Raw genomic sequence first — 22,217 nt, 5'->3', positions numbered from 1 at the left:
AACACCACATGTGTACGCAATGCTTTATAGCTCTAAGAACTCTAAGAAATAATATAATTATTTTTATCCTCATTTTACAGTTAAGAACACTGACGCTTATAAAAGTTATATGACTTGAACCTGACACTAAGCAGCAAGTTTGGAATCAGTGGAAGACTCCCAGGGTTAGTCTTTTCCTTCAGGGCCGAAGGCAATAAAGGAGCTATTAGCAATGAAGTAGATTTTTCAATCTGACCATTCCACCTGTATCCTGACTTCTCATAGCGCCTCCTTCCTGCAGAATTGCTATTATTTACGTAACTCAATTAAAATACCTCTTCCTTCTATGACATTGTTTATTAGACCTATCCGATCTCTTCTGTATTCTCTTATTCCCTTAACACCCTTAAAACTAATGATAAGCGATTTCTAGGGTCTTCACTAAGACAGTAGACTCACTTGCCCCTTCCTCTTCCTTGGCTTTCTGCTATTCCTACTTGACCAATCTGTAATATTGTGTTATTCCCCCACCTCCTTTTTCTATTTTCATCAGTGGGTAGCTAAGCTTTCCTGGATAAAATAATTAAATCCTTGATTGTTCTCACTCAGCACTGTAAGCGTGTTCCACCTGAGTCCAGATGGGCGTGCACATCTACTCAGCCCTCCTTTTATTCATCTCCTCTCTTTATTACAGCAGCAAGTCCAAAGTGATGGGTAATATGAGACTAGATCAGCAGTTTTCAAGCTTTTAAATCTCAAAATCCCTTTTATAATCTTAAATTTTATTAAGGATCCCAAAGAGCTTTTTATTTTTTTCAAGATTTTATTTATTGATTTTAGGGAGAAGAAAGCACTTTTGCCCTGAAGGCTTTACTGATTCTATAAAATTAGAACTTTTAGTTGATAGTCTTGCCAGGCAACAAGAACAGAAAACAAAGCCTGGGACCTGCACAGGGAGTCTAGCAGGAGACCCTGCCCCACAATCGGCCAGGACTCCACAGAGCTCTGCTGGCAAGAGAAGCATGAACTAGAACTAGAAAATCCCTCGTGCAGAACCACAGTGCAGCTAGGACTCCATAGCCAGTTCAGGCAATCTCAAGCCTTGAATTCGGTTCAAGGTGATCCCAAACTGACAGTTCTTCCACATATCTGACGGAACAGATGGGTCTCACTTAGGAAGAAAGGTGTCTTCATCACAGGCCTTAAATTATTCCTGAAATTTTTCAAATACTGTGTCGAGCACAAAGTCAAAGATAAACTGACATACAAAGAAGCTAACCTCCTCAAGGGAGAAACAAGAAAAAAACCCAGAATCAAACCCACAAAAATTTCAGACATTCAGATTATCAAACTCAGATCACAAAACAAGAAGGCTGACCATACTAAAGAAAATATTAATAAAAGACAAGCATGAAAGCCCAGAATTGGAACCAGCAAAAGGCAAAGATATTTAAGAAATAACTTCTAGGCCTTGGCTGGTTGGCTCAGTGGTAGAGCGTCGGCCAGGCGTGCAGGAGTCCTGGGTTCGATTCCTGGCCAGGGCACACAGGTGAAGTGCCCATCTGCTTCTCCACCCCTCCCCCTTTCCTTCCTCTCTGTCTCTCTCTTCCCCTCCTGCAGCCAGGGCTCCAATGGAGCAAAGTTGGCCCGGGCGCTGAGGATGGCTCTATGGCCTCTGCCTCAGGCACTAGAATGGCTCTGGTTGCAAAAGAGTGATGCCCCAGATGGGCGGAGCATCGCCCCCTGGTGGGCATGCCGGGTGGATCCCGTTCGGGCGCATGCGGGAGTCTGTCTGACTGCCTCCCTGTTTCCAACTTCAGAAAAAAAAAAAAATAACTTCTAGAACTATAAAATATAGTAACCAGAATTAATTACTGAATGGTGGGTGTTATATAAATGAGCCTTCACGGCCACTGTGAATTGGCCTGTAGCTTGTTTATATTTTCACAGTAGGCTGAGAAAATATTAGCTCAAAAGCTTTCTGGCACCAAATTCAAATTTCACACATCCAATTGTTTTAAATGTAGCCTAAATAAATATATTTCTAGTCTTTGGGATCTTGCTTGTTTTTCTTTTCTTTTTTTTTAATTTTTATTGATTTTAGAGAGAGAGAAAGGAAAAGAAAGATGGAGGGGGCAAGAGAAAAAGTGAGAAATATCTATTTGTTGTTCCACTTATTGATGTATTCTTTGGTTCTTTTTTTTTTAAACATTTTTGTAAAAATTTTATTTATTGATTTTAGAAAGAGAAGAGATGGAGAGAGAGAAAGGTGGGTGCCGGGGAGGAGTGGGAAGCATCAACTCATAGTTGTTTCTCATATGTGCCTTGACCAGGCAAGCCAGGGGCCTCAAACCAGTGACCTCAGCATTCCAGGTTGACACTCTCTCCACAGCACTATCACAGGTCAGGTCATTAGATTTGTTTTGTTTTGTTTTGTTTATTGTGACAGAGACAGAGAGAGAGAGAGACAGAGAGACAGATAGGGACAGAGAGATAGGAAATGGGAGAGATGAGAAGCATCAATTCTTTGTTGCAGCTCCTTAGTTGTTCATTGATTGCTTTCTCGTATGTGCCTTGACTGGGGGGCTACAGCAGAGCGAGTGACCCCTTACTCAAGCCAGTGACCTTGGGACCTTGGGCTCAAGCCAGCAACCTTTGGCTCAAGCCAGTGACCATGGGGTAATGTCTATGATCTCACACTCAAGCCCGTGACCCTGCGCTCAAGCCGGTGACCTAGAGGTTTGGAACCTGGGTTCTCTGCATCCCAGTCCGATGATGCTCTATCCACAACGCCACCACCTGGTCAGGCCATTAGTAGATTCTTGGATATGCCCTGATCTGGGATCGTACCTTGGCATAATGGGATGATGTTCTAACCAACTGAACTACCGGGCCAGGACCTCTGTGGTAACCTTGAAGAAGACATGGAGTTGTACAAAGCAAAGGAAGACAGTCTGGGAATGAGAATGGTGCATGCAAAGCTGTGGCAGCCAGAGAGGACGGTGTACAGTGCAAACTTAGTGGCTGGTCTGGAAAGGACACCACTAGACAGAGGGCAAGAACTGAAATAAGAGATGAGGACCACAGCAGAGGCAAAGGAGAAAGGGCATAGATGAGAGATATCCAGACCACAGAACTGGTAGGAACTGGCGAATGATTAGATGGGGAAATGAAGAAAAGAGTGATGATATCCTCGTATCTGATGTGATTTACATATTGCTGACACTGAACCACAGAGCCTCAAATGTATTTCAGAGGAAGAACTGACACTATTCTATTTGAATGCATTTGAGTTCATGTAAGGCATCTAAGTAAAGATCATTGACATATATTAAGCATACACAGAAAATTTAGAAGTCAAAATTCTTTTTAGACTATCTAATACATATAAATATTGATCTAATTAGGTTCTTATAGAATCACTCTGGCGCCTGACCAGGCGGTGGCGCAGTGGATAGAGCATCAGACTGGGATGCAGAGGACCCAGGTTTGAGACCCCCGTGGTCACCAGCTTGAGCGCGGGCTAATCTGGTTTGAGCAAAAGCCCACCAGCTTGAACCCAAGGTCGCTGGCTCCAGCAAGGGGTTACTCGGTCTGCTGAAGGCCCGCGGTCAAGGCACATATGAGAAAGCAATCAATGAACAATGAACAACTAAGGTCTTGCAAAGTGCAATGAAAAACTAATGATTGATGCTTCTCATCTCTCTCCGTTCCTGTCTGTCCCTCTCTCTGACTTACTCTGTCTCTGTAAAAAAAAAAAAAAAAAAAAAAAAAAAAGAATCACCCTGGCAATGATGAAGACTTATAGATGACAGTTTCGTGAATAACCTGGGAAGTGTACGGTGATTCAAACTGGAATTAAGTTAAAAGCAAATTTCCATCAGTACCTCAGCAGCTTTGCCATTGTAAAGGCGGAAATGATTGCAGGCCTTCAGATTGAGTGCGATGGTGCTGTCCGGAATCTGCTGAAGGTAAACAGCTAGAACTTCCTGAGACACATCATAGTAATCCAACTTATAGTAGCACAGAGCCACATACACATTGAGGGCAAGGTATTCCCTATTAGATAACAGAGTGAAAAGTTAACAGTTTAGCCTACTTTGTAGAAATGTCAAATTACAAAACTTTTTTTTTTAACAGATCAAAAGAACTGCAAGGAAAAGAGGATTCAAATTTGCCTTTTCAAGAAGGCAAGATGTAATCAGAGCAGTATTTTTCTTTTTGTGTTGTAATATTTGGGCATCTTGGTAAGTAAAATAAAAGATGACAACTAGAGCGGATAATGAAAAGTTCGATTCCTACCTGTTCATGTTAAACAAAAAACAAAATACTGACATACGGCATAATTGAGTATGAATGCAAATAAGCACACACCTTTCAGAGGATGGACAGACAAGGCAAGGAGACTGAGGACTGAGGATGGGAGTGGGCGGGAGACTGACAGTAAAGCGAAGAAGGAGGAAGGGAGGTGGATGAGCTGTTTTGGGAATGTGGGAGAGCATCCAGGTGGTCAGTGAGAAGATAGCAATGTTTATTTTTCAGAATGGTTTGTTTCTAATTTCCTCAGCAAATTACCTAAAATATACAGCAACAATGAAATGTAGACTGTGCATTTTTCAACAGGGGGCGATATCACCCTTAAATAGGGCAAAAATTGGTTCTAAGGCCCTGGCCAGTTGGCTCAGTGGTAGAGCGTCGGCCTGGCGTGCAGGAGTCCCGGGTTCAATTTCCGGCCAGGGCACACAGGAGAAGTGCCCATCTGCTTCTCCACCCCTGCCCCACTCCTTCCTCTCTGTCTCTCTCTTCCCCTCCCGCAGACAAGGCTCCATTGGAGCAAAAGTTTGCCCGGGCGCTGGGGATGGCTCTGTGGCCTCTGCCTCAGGCACTAGCCAGGTGGATCCTGGTCGGGTGCATGCGGAGTCTGTCTGACTGCCTCCCCATTTCCAACTTCGGAAAAATACAAAAAAAAAAAAAAATTGGTTCTAATAAAGAGGTAGGAAATTGTACTTTATGTAGAAGGCAGAGAGATACACACAGTATATAAAGATATACAGTTTATGTGTGTTATTAAAATTTCATGGGGAGATATGGGAGGGGAGTTAAGGGAGCCACTTATACAGCGACAGAAAGTGGTTTGACCTTAGGTGATGGGCACACAGTGCAATGAATAGTTCACGTGTCATGAAGATCTATACCTGAAACAGACGTGTTCCTATGGACCAATGTCATCCCAGTGAATTTAATTTCTAAGTAAAAAAATTAATCTATTAATTTTTAAAAATTTTTCATGGGAGGGCAATTGGGAAAAATGTCTAAAAAGGCTCCTTGGAAGGGCAATAATGAAATAAAGGTAGAGAAACCTGAGCTAGACAACAAGGAGTTCTTACTCTCACCAAATGATCCGCTAACAGATTTAAACACATGGTGATACTAGATCCAAAGGACACTAGGTCCTCAGCCAAACTAGTTACAGAAGAAACTAACAAAAAAAGAGAGAGAGATTTCGAGTAGGCATAAAGAGACACAGACCTGTTATCTAGCAGAATTCGCTTATAAATATCGATAGCTTCTTGGTAGTGAGATCGCATGTAGTGAATCGAGGCCAAACTGAGCTGATCTTCCGTGATATCCTGAAGATTCTGATGGAAATTCATCAACTTCTTCTCATCGTTAAACTAAAATTGGGAGAGAGAACAAGACAGGTAAAGACTCACAGTGGAGCACAGTCAGAGACGTCAACACCTGTGTTATAGAGATTTTAACCCCTCCTTCTCCTCCAGCCATTATGCCTCCATGTTCTTCCTGTTCCTCTTTGGTTCTTGTCCTTTCAGGGAATGGACTCACCTCCACCGGCACAGTCTTAACAATGGCCAGCCTGGAAGTTACAGCTAATATTAATTACTTGACCTTCTCTTCCTCTTACCTCCTTTTTCTCTTCTTTTCTATTTCTTTATATTTTCTCCCTTGAGACATAATAGGCCAACAGTAATCAAAAGAGAGTTGGTGTAGCTACACAAATATGACAGAGTCAACTTTCTGTGAAAAATCATTTTTATAGAGACATTTAATAATGATCTGTTTCAATCTACTGACTAGATGGACATAAGAATTTCTAGTTAATTGTGTTTTACTGTTGTTGGTAACAAGAAAATGAAAAGAGAAAGATGTTTTATTTTTTTATTTTTTATTTTTATTTTTTTTAAGATTTTTATTTATTTATTCATTTTTATTAGGAGAGAGGAGAGAGAGGGCAAGAAGAGATAGATAGAACAGGGAGAGGAGCAGAAAGCATCAACTCTCATATGTGCCTTGACCAGGCAAGTGCAGGGTTTTGAACCGGCAACCTCAGCGATCCAGGTTGACATTTTATCCACTGCGCCACCACAGGTCAGGTAAGAAAGATATTTTAAAACAAACAGTGTGAAATCAGAATATGAATACCTTGTGAGCCAAGTGAAAGAGGAGGCGGTTTTGAAGTCGACTTTTTGGAGCTGAAAAAAAAAAAAAACAAGCTGCTTATTAAAGAACTCAGTTCTTAGTTGCCTATGGCACCTAGTCCCATGAAGGAATGACATAAGACTCATCTATGCTTCCTAAATCCTTACCTATCTGCTCCGGGTAGATCTCTGCTCTCTGATTTTATATATATAAGGTCTACTGGAAAGTTCTGTCTGTTTCTATCACAACAAGTTTCGACACGTAAGCACATGTTTATTTGGCGCATGTGTGCCTATTTTTATCACTTAATGTATACATACTGACGTAGCAAATTAACTAAAACAAAGTTGATTCACGTTAGTCTTATGTGTGAAGCCATAGTGTACCCATGGCTACTGATAAAGTTCATTTACGCCACTGTATTGTATACGAATTTCAACAAGGAAGAAATGCTACAGAAGCATGTAGAAATTTATTGAAAGTGTTTGGTGAAGGGCCCTGACCGATTGGCTCAGTGGTAGAGCGTCGGCCTGGCGTGCGGAAGTCCCAGGTTCGATTTCCGGCCAGGGCACACAGGAGAGGCGCCCATCTGCTTCTCCACCCCTCCCCCTCTCCTTCCTCTCTGTCTCTCTCTTCCCCTCCCGCAGCCAAGGCTCCATTGGAGCAAAGATGGCCCGGGCGCTGGGGATGGTTCCATGGCCTCTGCCTCAGGCGCTAGGGTGGCTCTGGTCACAACAGAGCAATGCCCTAGATGGGCAGAGCATCGCCCCCTGGTGGGCATGCCGGGTGGATCCCAGTTGGGCGCATGTGGGAGTCTGTCTGACTGCCTCCCCGTTTCCAGCTTCAGAAAAATACAAAAAAAAAAAAAAAGTGTTTAGTGAAGGTACAGTTTCTGATAGGACATGCAGAAGATGGTTGGAAAAATTCGAAACAGGTGATTTTGACCTTTCTGATAAGCCACGTTCTGGGCGACCATCTTTGATCGATGATGATGTTGTTAGGACCATGTTGGAACAAGATCCTTTTTTTTTTTTTTTTAAATTAATTAATTAATTTTTTTACAGAGACAGAGAGAGAGTCAGAGGGACAGACAGGGACAGACAGACAGGAATGGAGACAGATGAGAAGCATCAATAATTAGTTTTTCGTTGCACGTTGCGACTTCTTAGTTGTTCATTGACTGCCCTCTCACATGTGCCTCGACTGCGGGCCTCCAGCAGACCGAGTAACCCCTTGCTGGAGCCAGCAACCCTGGGTCCAAGCTGGTGAACTTTTGCTCAAGCCAGATGAGCCCGCGCTCAAGCTGGCGACCTCGGGGTCTCGAACCTGGGTCCTTCCACATCCCAGTCTAATGCTCCATCCACTGCGCCACCGCCTGGTCAGGCGAGATCCTTTTCTGACAACATCGAAGATCGCAGAAAGGCTTAATTCAGCTCAGCAAACCATTTCGGACCATATTTGGAAGATAGGATTGGTGTGGAAATATATTATTTAATAAAGTTTATTGACGGTAAGAAAAATTTGTGTTTTGTTTTATTCCAAAAACAGACAGAACTTTCCGGTAGACCATATATATATATATATATATATATATTTTTTTTTTTTTAGTCTGCTCCCCACCTGTAACAGTAGACCATATATATATATTTTTTTTAGTCTGGTCCCCACCTGTAACAGCATCAAGAACCAGAAGAAAGACGTCCTAAGGTTCTGCTCTTCCCCACCATTCGTTCTACCTGAGTCTATTATGGCGGACCACAGTACAGCACCCCACACACACCACCTGCCACTGTGCTGTTCACTGAACCAGACGCAGGAAATCAACAGTTATGTATACTTCAGTACGGGTAGAAATCCACTCTCACTCAGCTGTGCTTCCTAGCATCCTTTGTCAATTCCTTCTGAACTCTCCTTTCCCATAGTTTTACTGCCCATATTCTCTTAAAGGCTAGCCAGCCTCTATTCCATAGATTTCCTAGCATGGTAACCTGCCACACTAAAGCAGGTAGCCAAGCAAAATGTTTAACACCTTTCAAGTTCAAAGTACCCTTTGTATGCTTGAAGAATTTTTCTAATTCTGTACACCTAATCCTATATCTCTTTTTGTTCCTGTTTGTTGAATTTATTGGGGTGATACTGGTTAACAAATTTATGCAGGTATCAGGTGTGCACTTCTACAACACATCTCTGTACACTGTGTATTGTGTGCTCACCACCCCACGTCAAATCTGCGTCTGTCACCATTTGTCCCCCTATAATCTCATATCTCTTTACAAGTCATACTTAAATGTATAAAAAATAAAACATATAAGAGATATAGTTACTTAATAACATTCTCTGTGTCTAACACTGTTTTAAGCACAGATAAAACAAGTGACTTCAAGGTCCTTATAATTGAATTAGGAGAAACTACATTAGTACATATGACACAATTTGGGTACAAATGAAGAAAGACTTCAAGTTCCATATTTGCCATGAATTTGAGCTGGAATTCTTTCTAAATATATATATCAGTTAATTTGCTAAGACTTCTATTCTTAAACACATTCTCCCCTAACAAATGTAAAATAAAAAAATTTTTTAAATGCATTTCCTTGCCCACTTTCTCTACATTTCTTTTAACTTGATGCATACTCTATTTTAATTTTTTGAGAGAGAGGAGCATTGATTTATTGTTCCACTTATTAGCGCATTCATTGGTTGATTCTTGTATGTGCCTTGACAGCGGACCAAACCCACAACCTATGTGTATCACTATGAGGATCTAACCAACTAAGCTACCCAGCCAGGGCCAAAGTACAGATTCCTAAATTTAACTTATTTGGCTTCTCATTCAAAAGCAGATAAAGCAGCTATAAAATCCACACCTATAAGAGTTTGAACACCACCACCCAACTCCTATCAAGAGCATGAACATGCTATCATGATGGGGTCCAAGAAAGGTACCTTACCCTTTTTTTTTTCTCTCATTCTTCTGCCAGAAGCTGTACCTTCTGAGAAGGGGGCGGGGAACAGCCCAAGAGATTAACTCTTCCTTTAAACATACATTTGCTCAAATCCAACGTTCTTTGAAGAGTTAAGCTATCTTTTAGCTTTCTAATGTCACTTGATTTTTCATCAACAGAAAAGAGAATTAAGTTTTTAAATCTCCAAAATGACTCTTACTTACTACTAGTGGTGAATACTAGATATTAAAGGGGCACACTTTACCTTTAAGTCCAGCAGCTTCAGATTGTTTATACATTCCAAGAAAAAAGTAGGTGCAGGCCAGATTCACCCAGACCTCAGGATTGCAATTTTCTTCTTTTGTCGCATTTTCATATTCCTGAAATATATATTGAGCTCAGTTCCATGCATGCAGGGCTGTGGTCCACAGAATCTTACACTTTTTTTTCCCCTTTTTAACATTGATATGAGCTAACAAGCTGTAGAAATGAAAAATAACTAAAATGTTTTATTTTTACTAACTTAAAAAGACATACACAAGATACTTTATAAAAATGCATAGGTTCAGTTACCTTTCATTCATTCTAATTGTTTTCTTTTTTCAAATTGAAAGAGAAAGTTTAATCAGCAAACAAAGAGAAAGTTCACCAGAAAGAATTGAGCAGGCAGCTGAAAGAGCTGCCTCTAATTGTTTTCTTTCTTTTTTTTTTTTACTTTTTAATTCATTTTAGAGAAGAGAGAGAGAGAGAGAAAGAGAAGGGGGGGAGGAGCAGGAAGCATCAACTCTCACATGTGCTTTGACCAGGTAAGCCCAGGGTTTTGAACCAGCGACCTCAGCGTTCCAGGTCGACACTTTATCCACTGTGCTACCACAGGTCAGGCCTAATTTTTTTCTGTCTTTACTTGGCTTTACATTTTCTTTTTTAAGTGAGAGGAGAGATTGAGACAGACTCCTGCATGCACCCCAACTGGGATCCACCCAGCAACCGCCATCTGGGGCCGATGCTCAATTCAACCAATTTATTTTTAGCACCTGAGGCTGACACTCGGACTCATGAACTATCCTCTGGAACCAATCAAGCCATTGATTGCAGGAGGGAGAAGAGGGAAAGAAGCAGATGGTTGCTTCTCCTGTGTACCCTGACCGGGAATTGAACCCTGGACATCCATATGCCTGGCCTACACTCTATCCACTAAACCATCCAGCCAGGGCCAGCTTTACATTTTTAAAAAGCATTTTTTTCCCAAGGACCCGTTTCTGAGATTCACTTTTATCAAATATACTTTCCATATACTCTTACTATATATTTATCAATCTATACCAGATGCTTCTGTTTCTTTTTCTTACATTGGGGTTACCCTCCTTTCTTCTACATCTTCCATAAGTTCTACCAGCCTATATACTGTCCTTTTCACATCTTCACTTTCCCTTCACCAATTTTGTTCTTCTCTCACCTCATTATCTGATCTTGGATACTTTCATTTTAGTTATGCAGGTTAAGTATCCTTAGAGTACATTTTAGGAGTAAAAATATGTGGGAAATGTTTAAACAATTTCACTTATGAATTAAAAATGTCTTGCCATAAGGCATCTATAATTTTTTCTAGGTCCACAGTTCTACAGATTGATCATTAGATAGGTAGGGTTTACACTGTCCAAGAAAAACAACTTCCAAAACTATACTTGTAAAAATATAATGTAATATTTCCTGTCTAAAAATAACCAAACAAAATAAAAAGTGAGTTCTTTTGAGAAAACTCATGAAAACTTTTCTATCAAATGGTCTATTTTTCATCTCCTGAAGGTTTACTTAAATATTAATATGTTGTATAATCTTATTAACATATCTAAAAGCAAAAGGTAAGCAAGATATGTATACATACTTGAACACATAAAGATTTCTGAAGCAACACATCCAAAAGAGTCAGTGGGGGCCTCCATTAACAAAGAAATAAAATTGGGGACAGCAGATGGGGTGGCTTTTTTTTTTTACTTTGTCCCCTTCTATATTGTTTAAATTTTATCATGAGCATGTATTATTGCAATACAAAGCTTAATAACATTTTCAAAGCCCTTGTGTTATAAAATTTCTTTTCTCTTTTTTTTTACTAACCTCCAAAGCTCTCTTATAATCACCCAGGTGAAAAGCACAGTATCCAATCCACAAATTAGTATCCTCTTCTTGTTCCCCAACATGACGTTTGAACTTTAGGTTAAAATTTCATGAAAAAAAAAAAACAATCACAGAAAACTTTTTAAATTAAGCTATTTTTAAAAATACATTACGTTACTTAGGAACAATAAAAAATCATGAGTAATAAAAGCAAGTCAATATCCAGTTTAATTAAACCAATACCTACAGAACTCAGCATAATTTCCTTGCAACTGTTACAGAAATTTATATTTTCAAACATTTAACATTTATTCTTCTGTAATTACTGACACCGCACTTCAGAAAGTATTTAAGCTTTATCCTCATAACAATTCTTGGTGACATTTAAAAACTTAAAAATGATGTGAAATATTTAGTCCCAAATAATTGAAGGTAGAAAGATAAAGTCATAACTCCCAGGCCACACAGCCAGTAAGTATGGTGACAGGGACTTAAGGTAATATTTGACTCCAAATCCCATGTCTCACCCTCCATGCTCTACTGCATTCAACCTGTCCCATTAGTACACATATATATTTACTCACAGGTTAGAACTGTTACTGAGGACAAGCCACTAAATCACTCTCTGACCATTGTGCAGGTTTACGAGGACCTACAAGAGTTAAGGATGTTCAGAAGACTGGCATCACGTGTCCACTATAAACAAATATTTATGAATTGTTGACAGAAGAGTCAAGAAATTAAAAGTCATGTTTTGGAGAAAGCCTGAACCCTGAAGGAGGAATCTGAACTACTTTGAGAAGGTAAGATTTTTTCATTCCACAGGATGATAAATCAAAAACATGGGTGGAAAATTAAATAGTGAAACATGTATTCAATATTTATAGATTATCACTACAGAACTTTGGGTGCCTTAGTTATTATAAGATGAAGGCATTCTTTGATACTTTCTTATCTGTTATGAGAACTTATTTCTGTAGCTAACTCCATCATATTAGAAATCTTCCTCTCACCTGACCAGGTGGTGGCGCAGTGGATAGAGCATCGGACTGGGATGCAGAGGACCAAGGTTCGAAACCCTGAGGTCATTGGCCTGAGCACAGGCTCACCAGCCTGAGAGCAGGGTCACTGGCTTGAGTATGAGATCATAGATGTGACCCCATGGTTACTGGCTTGAGCTCAAAGGTTGCTGGCTTGAAGCTCAAAGTCACTGACTTGAGCAAGGGGTCACTCACTCACTCTGCTGTAGCCCCCCAATCAAGGCACATATGAAAAAGTAATTACCAAACAACTAAGATGCCACAACAAAGAATTAATGCTTCTCATCTCTCTCCCTTCCTGTCTGTATGTCCCTATCTGTTCCTCTCTCTGTCTCTGTCAAAAAAAAAAAAAGACTTTCTCTCCAAATGCTGTGAATTTAAGTTCAGTGCCTTAGGTCTGAAGAAATTCTTATTTGAGGTCTCCCTGAATTTATCCTAGGAATTAAGGAGAATTCATGGGACTTCCTTATCCCTACCATGGAAGTTCCCATTCTCAAACATCGTGGCACTTCTACTTAAAAGCAGTGTGGGATTACACAATAGGAAAATATGGTCAATGTCTTAAAAGACTGAAAAAAAATTAGATATATACACACCACTCAGTCCACTAAGTTACAGAACAAGAAGGTCCTTCTAAGTTGAGTCCTACACTTTAAAGATGAGAAGGCTGATACAAAAAAGTTAACAACATGCTCAGTACCAGATCTCTAGGAAAAAAAATATAGAACTACCCATGGAAGACTGAGAAAGATATATAAGGCTAATTAAAACTATTATTGTTGATAGATTATGAACAATAAGTCTGGAGTCGTGCTTTGGAGAAATGATTGTGGTACAACATAACCAGGCTTGCTGTCCAACATCATCTCTACATTCTCTGGTGCACTCCCTCATCTCCCATGGCATGTGCTTCCCACAGTTTCTCAAAGTGTACTGTCCTTGGACCACCTATGTCAGAAGCATTTAGGCTATCTGCCTAAAATGTAGGTTCCTGAGCACCACTGTAGAGTGATTCTGTAAAGAATCAGAATCCCAGCCCTGGCCGGTTGGCTCAGCGGTAAAGCATCGGCCTGGCATGCGGGGGACCCGGGTTCGATTCCCGGCCAGGGCACACAGGAGAAGCGCCCATTTGCTTCTCCACCCCCCTCACCTCCTTCCTCTCTGTCTCTCTCTTCCCCTCCCGCAGCGAGGCTCCATTGGAGCAAGGATGGCCCGGGCGCTGGGGATGGCTCGGGCGCTGGGGATGGCTCCTTGGCCTCTGCCCCAGGCGCTAGAGTGGCTCTGGTCACAGCAGAGCGACACCCCGGAGGGGCAGAGCATCGCCCCCTGGTGGGCAGAGCATCGCCCCTGGTGGGCGTGCTGGGTGGATCCCGGTCAGGCGCATGCAGGAGTCTGTCTGTCTCTCCCCGTTTCCAGCTTCAGAAAAATACAAAAAAAAAAGAATCAGAATCCCTAAGGCAAAAGCCCAGGAATATACATTTTAATAAGCATATTCTGATTCTGATGCATATTCAATTTGAGAACTATTGTCATAGAGATTGAAATATTTTTTTAAGATTTAGTAGTTTAGACAATAGGCACAAAGCATGGTTGATTTAAATCTAATTAAAATGTTATATAATAGGTACAAGTAAATTGGTTGTAGGTTGGGATAAAAATGTGTACTGACACTGTATTAAATGACTCTCCATATTTTTAGTTGGATTTACCATCAGTGAGACTATTTGACTATTAATTATGATTAAAAGTCTTGCAAGAAGTATGTCTATCTTTTTTGTTCATCTTTAATCAGATTTATGGTTAAATTGAAACTGGAATCTGTACCTGATTCGACTTACAGGAAGCCTCAGAATGCACCCACCTATTCCAACAGCACAGCAACAACCAGCATTCACCCAAGCACTCATCCATATTTCTGGTATTCATCTCCTAAGCAGCAACCTTCTTTGAACATTACCTCCAATAGGGTAATAGCTCCAGTGAAATCTCTTTGTGAAAGCAGCTCCTCTAGTTTTGGCATCTTTCTGCCTTTCTTCTTTCTTTTGCCAGTGTACAGTAGGTCCCTGCCTACCGCAGGTTTTGCCCTTGAAAGCATCTGTGAAAAACAACAACAAAGTATGATCCAATTATGATGGTCAGTTTTAAACAGAGCTCCAGTCAAATCCTTCACAACGCACCCCCGGGAAAGCCTATTAAAGTCTTTTGGTAACAAGTATTATTAAAAGAGCCATCGCCCTGAACTGAGCTGAATCAGATAGCTACTCCCTACTTTTTCATCTTCTCCAATTAGAGCGAGGTGAGAGATGCTTACGTGCAGCTTCTGCCATCTTAGCCTTTCCTTGGTTTGCTTTGTATCCCACGCGCAGCTCAGGGATGCAAAGAAATGCGAGGAAATAAAGAAACAGGAAAAATACAGCGCCGAGGTAATTACACTTGCATCCCTGTCCTCCCGGTGGGGAATATGGGGAAGGCAGGGAAATCATCCTCTGTTGACACTCCTGTACTTTAGCCAACAGTGTGCTGAGGACCTCCAATCTCCAGTCTCAGGACAGACTCAAAGTCCTTCCTGACTGTTCAAAGCCACTAACCATATTGGCGTCGGTCCGGTGAGCTCGCTCCTCAAACAGGCAGCAACGTCCAGGCCTCCTCGCTTCTCAGCATCTGCGGCTCGCTCTGTCTCCACGGCAACCGCGCGGGGGGCGGGGTCGCTGGTCCGTTCCGGAGAAGCGCTCCTGGAAGAACCGGTAGGTTCGCTACTTGGTTCCGCCGCGCTTCCGTCGCCGGAATGGAAGTTCCTTTGCGGGGGCTAGGGGGGTGGAGCGTCCCTCTCCGTCCTGAGAGCGAGAGTTTGGCTCTCTATTTATGAGTTTACTTTAGGAAAACGCTAGCTAGGATGCCATTGTTTTTCAAATATATGTTTCCTGGGAAAGGAATTTTCAAGGACCTCTTGGAATTCTGACCGCTTTGAGCTCCATAGCAACCCCCTACGCTTCCTGGCACGTGACCTCCATCTTGGGCGGGTGCCGGAAAGTTAGTAAATTTCTGCTGAACCGAGGAAGCTGAAGTCTGGAGGCAGGCGTTCATTGAAATGCAGTTTCTTATTTCCATAGATACATCCTCACACAATAAGGTTCTGTAACAGATGTGTTGATTGGATGACTTGTCTTATTCCCGAACCCAGTTAACAGGGCTGCAAGGCCGTGACTTCAGAGATGTACAAATTCACCAGCACTATGCTCCTCCCTCCTCCCGCCACGTCCCTGGCAACCACTAATCTATTTTCAGTCTCTATGGATTTGTCTATTCTGGACATTACATATAAATAAAATAATATAAAGAGAAGTCCACATACCATATGTCTAATTATTGAAAAAAACTTTTTTTTTTTTAATTCATTTTAGAGAGGAGAGGGAGAGACAGAGGAGAGACAGAAGGGGGGGAGGAGCTGGAAGCATCAACTCCATATGTGCCTTGACCAGGCAAGCCCAGGGTTTTGAACCGGCGACCTCAGCATTTCCAGGTCAACGCTTTATCCACTGCCCCACCACAGGTCAGACTTAACTAATTTGTTTGTTTATTTATTTGTTTGTTGTTGTATTTTTCTGAAGCTGGAAACGGGGAGAGACAGACAGACTCCCGCATGCGCCCAACCGGGATCCACCCGGCACGCCCACCAGGGGGCGACGCTCTGCCCACCAGGGGGCGATGCTCTGCCCCTCCGGGGCGTCGCTCTGTTGCGACCAGAGCCACTCTAGCGCCTGGGGCAGAGGCCAAGGAGCCATCCCCAGCGCCCTCTTTGCTCCAGTGGAGCCTTGCTGTGGGAGGGGAAGAGAGAGACAGAGAGGAAGGAGAGGGGGAGGGGTGGAGAAGCAGATGGGCGCTTCTCCTGTGTGCCCTGGCCGGGAATCGAACCCGGGACTTCTGCACGCCAGGTCGACGCTCTACCACTGAGCCAACCGGCCAGGGCCTGAAAAAAAAACTTTTAAATCAGTCTAGCCAGTCTAGCAAACGGTTATATACAGTGTGTCTTCCTCTTACTTGACAAATATATCATCATGAAGGTCAGGCTCCAGTTTAGAATTCTCAGACTTCTCAGAATTCTATGCTGGAAGTTGTTGTATTGGGATAGCAAGAAACAGACGTCTTGCCACACAATTAAGAAGCCAAATTAAGGAGCCTTTATTAACGCCGGAGTGACCGCACGGAGACAGAAGCCTTCCAAATCATGCGGCCCGGAACACAGTCTGGGACTAGCTTTTAAAGACAAAATTACATACTGATTGAGGAATGGGAAGGAGAGGAAGCATAGCAGTAGGACAAAGCAGTGAAACAAGCTTTCTTACAATGTTTATCTATAGGGGTAATTCAGGGAGAAACATTCTGAGAACACCTGCAACCTTACAAAGCTAGCCCAAGGCCACAGTCTGGGAGACCAACCTTAAGGCCAGGAATAGGGAGTCTTTTTAGAAAAGTAAGTCCTGCCAAAACTCTCTTTGTTTTAGAGAAAATAAGTTCTGCTAAGAGTTATTCATGCTAAGGGCCTTTCTTTTCTATATTTCAAAGTGACAACTTAGGGAGAGCCAGCCCCAACCCTCAGTCCACGCTCCATCCTGCATTATGAGGGGCGTTGTGCATTTGTGTGGATACCCAGGTCACAAATGCAAGTTGTAGTCACTCACTTACTTGTGAGCTTTTCCCTGGTGACAGTCCTAAAACAAGATCAGATCTATGAAAGAGATCCATTCAAGGGTGGAAATAGGCAGGGAAAAGGGAATTCAGAATCCTTGACACCATTGCACAGTGAGGAGGGCTGCAAGAACCCTCTGTAGACAAAAAAGGGCCATATACTAAACCGGACCCAAGTTCTTCTGACTGGTGTAATAATCAAATTGACATGAAACGGAGTAACAAGAGACAAAATAACCAAATTTATTACATTTGTATGTATGGGGTCCCATAAGAATCTGGGATCTGAGGGCAAATCAGGCAGTTAAAGCTTATATGCGGTCTTGAAATATGGAGAAAGGGGGCTTGTGGTTTGGGACTTTAAAAGGGAGGAAAGCAATTCACATGGACATAGAAAAGCAAATGTTTGGTAGACAAATGTTTGTTGGGCTATCTTCAACAATGGACACAGAGAGAGGACTTTGATCAAACAAGCTTTGCAAGGTTCCTCCCCATCTATCATACCTATTTCATATTAAATGGTAGTTATCGGTGATTAGAGCTCCCTTCCTGGAGCAGGTCCTCTATCTCAGTTCTTTTAGGTAGGTGTGGGGAAGGTCAAAGCCTTTTCTCTTGTTTCTTAAATAAATATCCAGTTTAATATAACAGATATCCCAAAAAAGGCATATTTTGGGGTAGCGAACTCTGCCTCCCTTCAAAAGTTAAATGAATTATATACAGCCCTGGCTGGTTAGCTCAGCTGGATGGAGAATCCTCCTGATGCACCAGGGTTGTGGGTTCAATTTCCAGTTGGGGCACATGCAAAAGTCAACCAATGAATGCCTGGGTAGGTGAAGCAATGGACTGATGTTTCTCTATCCCTCTCTCATTCTCTCTCCCCCCTTCCTTTCTCTCTAAAATCAATAAAAAAATTTAAATTTTAATAAATTGTATACAGAAAGCATTTAGAATAGTGCTAAGCACAATGTCAGTGCTATATGTGCTTAAGTTTTATTTTTTTTAAAGACTTTATTTATTCATTATAGAGAGGGGAGAGAGAAAGAGGGAAGGGGGGAGGAGCAGGAAGCATCAACTCCCATATGTGCCTTGACCAGGCAAGCCCAGGGTTTTGAACCGGCAACCTCAGTGTTTCCAGGTTGACGCTTTATCTACTGCGCCACCACAGGTCAGGCCAAGTTTTATTTTTTTAATGAGATAATTTTTTTTTTGTGGCAGAGACAGAGAGATTCAGAGAGAGGGACAGATAGGGACAGACAGACAGGAAGGGAGAGAGATGAGAAACATCAGTTCTTCGTTGTGGTTCCTTAGTTGCTGATTGATTGATTTCTCATATGTCCTTGATCGGGGGGTTGCAGCAGACCAAGTGACCCCTTGCTCGAGCCAGCAACCTTGGACTCAAGCTGGTGAGGCCTTGTTCAAACCAGATGAGCCCACACTCAAGCTGACAACCTCGGGGTCTCGAACCTGGGTCCTCCACATCCCAGTCCTACACTCTATCCATTGCACCACCACCTGGTCAGGTATGAGATAATTTACATGCCATAAAACTTACTATTTTATGGAAATAGGGGTGGAGGGAGGTGGCAGAGGGTAGGGGGAAATATGATGATGGAAGGAGACTTGACTTGGGGTGGTAAACACACAATGCAATTTACAGGTGATGTGTTACAGAATTGTAGACCTGAAACCTGTATAATTTTATTAAGCAATGTCACCCCAATTAATACAATAAAAATAAAATAAAATTTACTATTTTAAAGTGTTCAATTTAGTGAGTTTTAGTCTATTCACAAGATTGTACATCACCATATCTAATTTTACAACATTTCCTCACCTCTCAATAAAACTGGTACGCATTAGTGGTAACTCCCCATTCCCTATAACCAAGCCCCTGGCAGCCATTAATCTCTTTTCTGTCTCTGTGGATTTGTCTATCCTGGGCATTTCATAGGAATGAAATCATATAATATGTGACAATATATCTGGCTTCTTTCACTTAACATAATGTTTTCAAGTCTCATCCATGTTACAGCATGTACCAATGCCTCATTTCTTTTTATGGCTGAATATTCCATTGTATGGATATGCTACATTTTGTTTAAGTCTTCATACTATTAAAGCACTTACTGGGCCCTGGCCGGTTGGCTCAGCGGTAGAGCGTCGGCCTGGCGTGCGGGGGACCTGGGTTCGATTCCCGGCCAGGGCACATAGGAGAAGCGCCCATTTGCTTCTCCACCCCCACCCCCTCCTTCCTATCTGTCTCTCTCTTACCCTCCCGCAGCCAAGGCTCCATTGGAGCAAAGGTGGCCCGGGCGCTGGGGATGGCTCCTTGGCCTCTGCCCCAGGCGCTAGAGTGGCTCTGGTCGCAATAGAGCGACGCCCCGGAGGGGCAGAGCATCGCCCCCTGGTGGGCAGAGCGTCGCCCCTGGTGGGCGTGCCGGGTGGATCCCGGTCGGGCGCATGTGGGAGTCTGTCTGTCTCTCCCCGTTTCCAGCTTCGGAAAAATACAAAATAAATAAATAAATAAATAAATAAATAAATAAATTTAAAAATAAATAAAGCACTTACTGTATTTTTCACTCCATAAAGTGGAGGGGAAAATGCCTGTGCATCTTATGGAGCAAAAAATACTGTATTTTATTAAATATTTTAACACACTATTTGGTTCAGAATAGTTTTTTCTTATTTTTCTCCTTAAAACCCTAGGTGTGTCTTATGGTCAGGTGTGTCTCATGGAGCGAAAAATATGGTAACACATAGTTGAGGAATAAAGAAATGGAGTCACTATGGTCAAACTGCTAAATTATTACAATTATTATTTGTTTCTTCTTTTCCAAGTGAAAGGAGAGGAGATAGATTCCTGCATGTGCCCCAACTGGGATCCACCTGGCAACCCAGGTCTGGGGATGATGGTCTGCTCATCTGAGGTCATGCTCTCAACCATCCTCAGTTCCCTGAGTTGATGCACTCAAACCAATTAACCCCTGGCTGTGGGAAGGGAAGAGAGAGAGAAGGGAGAGGAGGGAGGGGGGAGAAGCAGATGGTCGCTTCTCCTGTGTGCCCTGACCGGGAATCAAACCTGGGACATCCCCACGCCGGGCCGATGCTCTACCACTGAGCCAACTGGCCAGGGCTAAATTATTAAAATCAAATAGGCTGAGGCATGAGGAAATGATTTTATTCCTGTTTTAACTGATTCTGGGAACTTGAACTTCTAAACGCTCCATTCCTTCATTAATGCCTGGATGCACATCAGATTGTTGTGCATCGATGCCTAGACATACATCAGACCCTCAGATGACCACTTCAGTGACCTTAAGAAGAAATTATTCCGTTGTCCAAACCACCAGACATCTAAAGATTACCATCTTGAACCAATCCAGAGGCTAAGAATGCAGCACTGATTCTTCTCAAGAAGGTTTTTTGGTTTTGTTTTGTTTTTTTTTTTGGTAATTTTCTGAAGCTGGAAATGGGGAGAGACAGTCAGACAGACACCTGCATGCGCCCGACCGGGATCCACGTGGCACGCCCACCAGGGGGCGACGCTCTGCCCACCAGGGGGCGGTGCTCTGCCCCTCCGGGGCATCGCTCTGTCGTGACCAGAGCCACTCTAGCGCCTGGGGCAGAGGCCAAGGAGCCATCCCCAGCGCCTGGGCCATCTTTGCTCCAATGGAGCCTTGACTGTGTGAGGGGAAGAGAGAGACAGAGAGGAAGGAGGGGGGGAGGGGTGGAGAAGCAGATGGGCGCTTCTCCTGTGTGCCCTGGCCGGAAATCGAACCCGGGACTTCTGCACGCCAGGCCGACACTCTACCACTGAGCCAACCGGCCAGGGCTCAAGAAGGTATTTTTTAACTATAAGAACCCTTGGCTTTTCTTTCTCCTATGGAACACTTCTAGATTCTGCCTAGCTCTGTTCCAGTTTGCAAACTCTAAGACCTTTTAATAAATATTTGTCATTTATTTTAAGCCAAAGCCTTCTGATTCTTTCTTTCTTTCTTTTTTTTTTTTTTTTGGCAGAGACAGAAAGAGTCAGAGAGAAGAACAGATAGGGACAGACAGGAAGGGAGAGAGATGAGAAACATCAATTCTTATTGCGGCTCCTTAGTTGTTCATTGATTGATTTCTCATATGTGCCTTGACCGGGGGGCTACAGCAGATGGAGTGACCCCTTGCTCAAGCCAGCAACCTTGGGCTCAAGCTGATGAGCCTTGCTCAAACCAGATGAGCCCGTGCTCAAACTGGTGACCTTGGGGTCTCAAACCAGGGTCCTCCGTATCCCAGTTTGATGCTCTATCCACTGTGCAACCACCTGGTGAGGCAAAGCCTTCTGATTCTTAAAAAAAAATTTTTTCCCCTGGCCGGTTGGCTCAGTGGTAGAGCATCGGCCTGGCGTGCAGGAGTCCTGGGTTCAATTCCTGGCCAGGGCACACAGGAGAAGCGCCATCTGCTTCTCCACCCCTCCCCCTCTCCTTCCTCTCTGTCTCTCTCTTCCCCTCCCCCAGCCAAGGCTCCATTGGAGCAAAGTTGGCCCGGGTGCTGAGGATGGCTCTGTGGCCTCTGCCTCAGGCACTAGAATGGCTCTGGTTGCAACAGAGCAATGCCCCAGATGGGCATAGCATCGCCCCCTGGTGGGCATGCCAGGTGGATCACGGTTGGGCGCATGCGGGAGTCTGTCTGACTGCCTCCCCGTTTCCAACTTCAGAAAAATACCCCAAAAAAATGGTTTGTTTTTTTTTTCATTGATTTTTAGAGAGAAAGAGGAAGGTGGGAGGAGGGAGAGAAAAAGAGAGAGAGAAACTTTTATTTGTTGTTCCGCTTGTTTGTGCATTCCCTGGTTGCTTCTTGCATGTACCTCAACCAGGAATTGAAGTCACTGAGCTGCCCGGCCAGGATGCTTCCTGACTCTTTTTGAGTACATTTGACACAGTAAATACTCAGGGTCTGGTGGTCTTGTCAGCATCTGACCCAGTGTCTTAAGGTTCAGGGCACAATCTCAATCCAATTCCATCCCAAT

At 42.9% G+C, this 22,217-nt stretch overlaps 1 protein-coding gene across 4 annotated transcripts in view; it reads right to left on the bottom strand.

The window, feature by feature from the left end:
• The window catches only part of IFT56 (intraflagellar transport 56), a 60,865-nt gene that overhangs the window by 25,619 nt on the left and 13,029 nt on the right, over positions 1-22,217 (bottom strand). For 2 of the 4 annotated variants that reach the window (XM_066262419.1, XM_066262418.1), the window contains exons 1-7: positions 15,106-15,264; positions 14,475-14,612; positions 11,478-11,570; positions 9,628-9,742; positions 6,421-6,470; positions 5,509-5,654; positions 3,867-4,038 (exon numbers count right to left, since the gene is read on the bottom strand). In XM_066262419.1, coding sequence (XP_066118516.1) covers positions 3,867-4,038; positions 5,509-5,654; positions 6,421-6,470; positions 9,628-9,742; positions 11,478-11,570; positions 14,475-14,612; positions 15,106-15,108 — 717 coding nt within the window. In that variant the 5' untranslated portion in view covers positions 15,109-15,264. Of the gene's footprint in view, positions 1-3,866; positions 4,039-5,508; positions 5,655-6,420; positions 6,471-9,627; positions 9,743-11,477; positions 11,571-14,474; positions 14,613-15,105; positions 15,265-22,217 lie in introns of those variants that run through there. The other 2 variants (XM_066262416.1, XM_066262417.1) reach the window with 2 other exon arrangements.

The sequence above is a fragment of the Saccopteryx bilineata genome, chromosome 2 (assembly GCF_036850765.1).
Source record: "Saccopteryx bilineata isolate mSacBil1 chromosome 2, mSacBil1_pri_phased_curated, whole genome shotgun sequence".
NCBI classification, from domain to species: domain Eukaryota; kingdom Metazoa; phylum Chordata; class Mammalia; order Chiroptera; family Emballonuridae; genus Saccopteryx; species Saccopteryx bilineata.
Note: the sequence above shows the minus strand (reverse complement) of the source record. Positions and strands in the feature narration are given on the sequence as shown.